Source organism: Phoxinus phoxinus (assembly GCF_949152265.1).
Source record: "Phoxinus phoxinus genome assembly, chromosome: 20".
In the NCBI taxonomy this organism is placed as follows: domain Eukaryota; kingdom Metazoa; phylum Chordata; class Actinopteri; order Cypriniformes; family Leuciscidae; genus Phoxinus; species Phoxinus phoxinus.
Genome location: NC_136895.1, coordinates 24061178 through 24067065, shown reverse-complemented (window position 1 = coordinate 24067065; position 5888 = coordinate 24061178). Strand labels below are relative to the sequence as shown.

The following is a 5888-nucleotide window of genomic DNA, read 5'->3' as shown; positions in this document are numbered from 1 at the left end:
ACTTAAATATATAGAAGATGAATTGAAACGTTGGATGAATTTGCCATTATCTCTTATAGGAAGAATCTCTACAATAAAAATGGTCATATTACCAAAAATTAATTACCTATTTACAATGATACCAATTCAACCCACTAAGAAATGGTTTGACACATTAAATAGTAAGATAAATAAATTCTACTGGAAAAATAAAAAAACAAGAATAAGCATTGCTACATTACAGAAAAACAAAGATAGGGGAGGATTAGGGGCACCCAACTTTCACCATTATCATTTAGCTGCACAATTACAATACCTCTGCAAATGGATAAATGGCAATCATACTCACAACTCATGGTTAGATTTAGAACAGGCAGATTGTAAAAAGATTTAATTATCCGACTTACCATATATTACTGATGTTATTAAGGCTCGTGATCTATACAATAATATGACAATTCGTACAACATTATTAGCATGGTGGAAAAGTAATCAACTAACTCATAATCCAATAACACCACATTCCTTTTCTCCTATATGGCATAACCCAGATTTTACTATTAATAAATCTACACTTATTAATGAAAAATGGAAAACTGCTGGCATCACACATTTGCATAATCTGTTCTTAGATAATAATTTCAAACATTTCTCAGAATTAATAGAAAAATACAACTTAGGGAAAGATCAGTATTTTTTTTTACATACAAATTAATCATGCTATTAGAACTAAAATTGGCAACTCTCTTCCTAAAACTCCACCTCTTATTGAAAAAATAAAACAAATCAACAACACAAAAAAAATATTATCCAAATTATACACTATACTAATAAATACAGATACAACATATTCAATACCTATTAAACAATGGGAAAATAATCTTAACATAATCACAGACGCCAATTTCTGGAAACAAGTCTGCTTAAATACATTTAGTTTGAGCAGAAATACCAATGTACAATTAATTCAATTTAAAGTATTACACAGATCACACTTAACCCAACATAAACTTTTTAAAATGGGATTATCAAAATCAAACAAATGCAAACATTGTAATCTTAATGTACAAGATGATTACTTTCATGCCATCTGGTCATGCCCCCCAGTTAGCAAATTTTGGAAAGAGATTACAGGGAAATTATCAGTTTATCTTAAACGTAATATCCCGGCAAATCCGTCATTATGTCTTCTAGGAGATACATTAAAAATAAACCCTCCACTGGAACATGCATCACCCTTACTTCGGTCTCTAGTTATCGCCAAGAAAATAATTTTAATTAATTGGAAAAATAAAGTCAGTATTACACAATGGCAACAGCTATTAATAGATCATATTATCAAAGAAAAACAGACCGCTACCCTCAAACACAAATTAACTAATTTTAAACAAATATTTGGTACCATTACAGAATCATTAAACATTAATGTGCCCTGAGAGGTGAATTGGTGCCTCACCAATTATCTATATTACGTCAGACGCATACCATGCATACTAATGCTATTGATTACAACGTGTATTGATATATCAGGAAATGTAATTGGATAGATGGATAAAGACATCTGATATAGGCCTATTTGTGGTATTCTTTTGCATTTTAATAGTTAGTACATTATGTATGGGTAGGGCATGTGCGTATGCCTAATACATTATTAGTGTTACTAATATTTTTATTATGTATATATACAACTATGTAGGTGTGTGTAAGTGTCACCGATGTTAGGGCCGAGGGTCATTTACCACACTCCGGAGGAGCAGACACCAAGAGGCAGACAACAAGAATGAAATTAAAAAGTATGTTTTTATTAAGTTTAAAAAGGGATAAAAGCAGCAGTGGGGATGTTCGTGGCCGTAGCCTTGGTGAGATGAGGGGAGAGGGGTGCTGGTAGGTACTTTTCCCGTTCTTCTGGTAAGTATATTCCTCTCTAGGTGGGCGCGTGAGACAGACAGTGACTTCTCGTCGTCAGACTCGTTGAATAAGCTCGTGGGACAGACAGTGACTTTTCTCGTCGTAAGACTCGTTGAATAAGCTGGTGGGACAGACAGTGACTTTTCTCGTCGTAAGATCCCACAAGCGACACTCCTCTTCTTTCACGATGATCCTTCAGCTGCAACACTCTACAAACGTTTCCCAATGGGAGAGAACCACACCAGATCGACGGGGGAAGACAAAGAAACAACAAGCCCACACGGAGAGAGAACACACAGCATTCTCTTCCCCTTGTGTTTTATCCTCTCCAAACACTGGCGCCACCTCAATCAGGCACTCAAAGTGAAGTCCCCACACCTGTTGCCAATCTGCCGTTTAGTTGTCATGACAACAGACACACACACCGGCCCGGGGACAGTGTTACACTGAAAGTGCCCCGGCGGGAACACTTCTCTGGTGGAATCAGTTCCGGGGATTATTTGTCACCCCGTGACATATGTGTATGTGTATGTGAGTATATGTGTATGTAATAGAGACAGGTTCATCCGTATTGCCCTCTGTTTTATGTTTATATATTTGTTTATTTGTTGGCTCATTTGTTTTCTTCTTGAATTATGCACTCTTGTCTGTCATTAACTAGTTTATTTGTCCGATACTTGCTTTTTTCACATTTATATTTGTTTATATTTGTTGTTTTTTTGTTGTTGCTTCTTATGTTTATGTACTTATCTGTATTTGTATTGTTTGCTTAATAAAAACATAAAAAAAATGCAAACTTGTGTATTGGGACAGTACTTGGGCCACAAAAGATGACGTTTCACAAGAACACAAGAGGTACAGACGAGAACACAGATTGAGAAAGGCCCTCACTGCTGCTCGTGTCGCCAGAAGTCGCCAGCGCTCCATTGAAATGAATGGGATTGTGTCGCTTTGTCGCTGTGTGTTGCTGGCGGTGTGACGGTACGGATCCACTTTAGCGACACGACTGAAGCGTGGTGTTGCGACACCTCCCTTCATTTGAACTTTGATGGGCGTTTCTCTAGTTTACCGCTATGGGCGTGGTTTTGACCCCCCCATCCCCATGTGCTCTACTTCTATTGGATAGTCGCGTTCAACGGATTAATTTGCATAAAGATGGGCATCGGCCAGTTTTTTTGACGCGCTACATTTTTCCAAATGTAAATTTTTTCCGCCTTCCTGGGATGCTTTGCGGGCGCGTTAAAGTCACTTGACATCACCCATAGGGATATAGTGGAGTGCGGTGCGACAGAAGTGTCGCACAGACAAGTGGATCCGCACCGTGAAAGGGGGAATCGAATTTCCCCTCACCCCTTTCATGGGGTCTTTAAGACATATTTCCTTCTGATTCCTAATCAGATGTCGCTAGTTCTAGAAAAGGATCCAATGCAAATTCCAATTGTTATTTCATACCTTCATCTGGAGAATTTTTATATTTGTTTGAGTACTAAGGAAAGGTTGCAAAGGCTCAGTGTGATTCTGTTGCCAGATGAGCCAATTGTATTAAGTATTTTCCTCACATACATTATGTATTTTTAATGCATCTTTGACTCTTGAGCATTTTATGTTTTGTATTGATTATCCTCAAATTGTCTGATTATGTAATTATACATTTTTATGTGATTAATAATAAATTATTATGCTTAAATTTATTCTGAGCTTGCCTAAAATTTATATCTTATTGTAGATTACTTGAAGTCCATGTTTTTAAAAATCTGTGACAGTGTTAGTAAAGTAAAGCATGGGGCACGCCAACTGAGTTCTACAACTTGGCTTGTTGGGGTTATAATCTTTTTGTGAAATCACTTCACAGAGATCTTTGATGCCAGAAATATTTTAGACTTTATTTAACAACACAAAGCCGAGCAACCTCCCACAGGGAGACCCTGCAGGAGATGACTCCCGAACATCGGTTAGCTTTTCACACATACATTGCCTCCAAAAATGGTCATACATCCTATAGATTATTTTGGGCAGGGGTCTTACACCATGTGACACACTTAAATAGAATTCTCTGCTTGCATCAGCATTCTGACCTTTCTTTAAGCCCCCCAAAAGTCAAACCAAAGACACACACAGAGGAAATAATGGTGTACAAAAATATAGCTAAATTACTTATTTTCTAAATAATAAAATCTTCAACAGGCTTTATACTTAAAGATGGAGCAGAAGTTGCAATAGTCTTTTCATCCATTTAATGTTTCCATTGAGCCTGCAACTTATCTTAAAATAATTCAACAGAATACCAAAAAAAAATTATATTTATTGATTGACTGATTATTATTTGTAAGGCAGAATGCTTTGTATTGTAAAAAGTGATATACAAACTTAACAGATATGGGGTGGAAACTAAAATATACACTATTTAAATTTAAAGGAGCATTTATATTTGATACAATGAATTAATAATCACGATTCATGATTGCTATTTACTCAAAGGATTTCTTTATGGCATTCAAGAGCATCTCCTTCCGGAGTATCTGATTAATCAGAGTTTGATGGCGTTTGCTCTCTCTTCTTTTGAAGACTTCTGGATCTGAATTCATAAACCAGAACAGCAACAGTAGCCACGCCCACCAGAGTAGAGAGAGCCAATCGGATAACAGCTTCAGTAAAACCACAACAGTGGATACAGTCTTGTAAGAGAAGAAATTAACAACTTAAAAACATAATTATAATTTATTTATTTGGTAGAAAAAATATAGGTCTGCTGACAAACCTGTATGTGTGTGACAGAGTTCAGTGATGTCCAGATGTGTGGTCTGGTTGCTGATGGGATTGTTGAGCACACAGCTGTAGGTGTTTTTATCCTGATATTTCACCTCCAGAGGTAGAGAGAGACTGATGCTGAGATCACACACACTGATGCTGGACAATACACTGATTCCTGCGTACCAGGAGAGAGTCGCATCACTCACATTCAACACTGAACACAACAATGAACAATTTGATGATGATGATGAAGATGAACAGACTCTGCTGATGACAGGAACAGGCAGACGAACTGGAAAATATTGGAAAATAAATATAATTCAGTAAATAAGCGTGCAGTGATATTGTCACAGGGGCACACAGGAAAATAGGCCCAAAAGCAGTGTGATGGTAATGATATATTAAAGCGTAATCCAATTCGTCGTCATCCAGGCAAGGTTCAAAATCCATGTTAGCAATCCAAAATACAAAACAACAACAATAAACAAAACAAAACAACAACAATAAACAAAACAAAACAACAACAATAAACAAAACAAAACAAAAACAGACTAGAAAAAGACCTCAGAAGTGTGGTGACAATTATATGACGACTCCGTGACATGGACTGAAACAGACAGGGTATTTATACACAGAACCAAACATTGTAATGGGAAACAGCTGCGTGCAATGATGAGAACAGACAAAGGATCGTGGGAAATGCAGTTCCAGAATGAATGGTGACAGTAAGGGAGAGAGACCTCTAGTTAGTGTATAAAAGGAAGGGCTCAGGGGCTGCTTAACTGGTTTTTCATCGCCTGAAGCAAAACGAGCTCGGGGCGCGATCACCGCAGGTTACGCAGTACTTGTTCCCTCATCTAGAGAGGACGTCTCGGTTACGGATGTAACCCTCGTTCCTTGAGTAGGGAACAGAGACGCTACGTTGAATGACGACGAAATGGGGTTCGCTTAGAAGCCTATCCTTTTCGAACAGTAATAAACGAGCCAATGGCAAGCAAATGCCATGGGTCTGCTGAATTTGCATAGCATAACTCCGCCCCACCTTGTGGGTATAAAGGAAGTGAGCTGGCAACATGCAGATATGTTTCTTCGCTGAAGGAGCCAAGGCTGAACTCGGCTGTTCCAGAGATACAGCGGAAGTGGCAGGAAGACGTAACGTCTCCGTTCCCTACTCAGGGAACGAGGGTTACATCCGTAACCGAGACGTTCCCTTTCGTTGTCACTTCGAATTACGTCGAATGACGACGAAA

The 5888-nt window shown here is 38.0% G+C and overlaps 1 protein-coding gene across 1 annotated transcript in view; it reads right to left on the bottom strand.

The window, feature by feature from the left end:
• Nucleotides 1-3750: 3750 nt before the first annotated feature.
• LOC306988553 (uncharacterized protein) overlaps nucleotides 3751-5888 on the bottom strand; it is a 22571-nt gene continuing 20433 nt past the window's right edge. The window contains exons 3-4 of the mRNA XM_079593618.1: nucleotides 4646-4930; nucleotides 3751-4562 (exon numbers count right to left, since the gene is read on the bottom strand). Of these exons, the coding sequence (XP_079449744.1) occupies nucleotides 4411-4562; nucleotides 4646-4930 (437 nt within the window). The 3' untranslated portion in view covers nucleotides 3751-4410. The remainder of the gene's footprint in view (nucleotides 4563-4645; nucleotides 4931-5888) is intronic.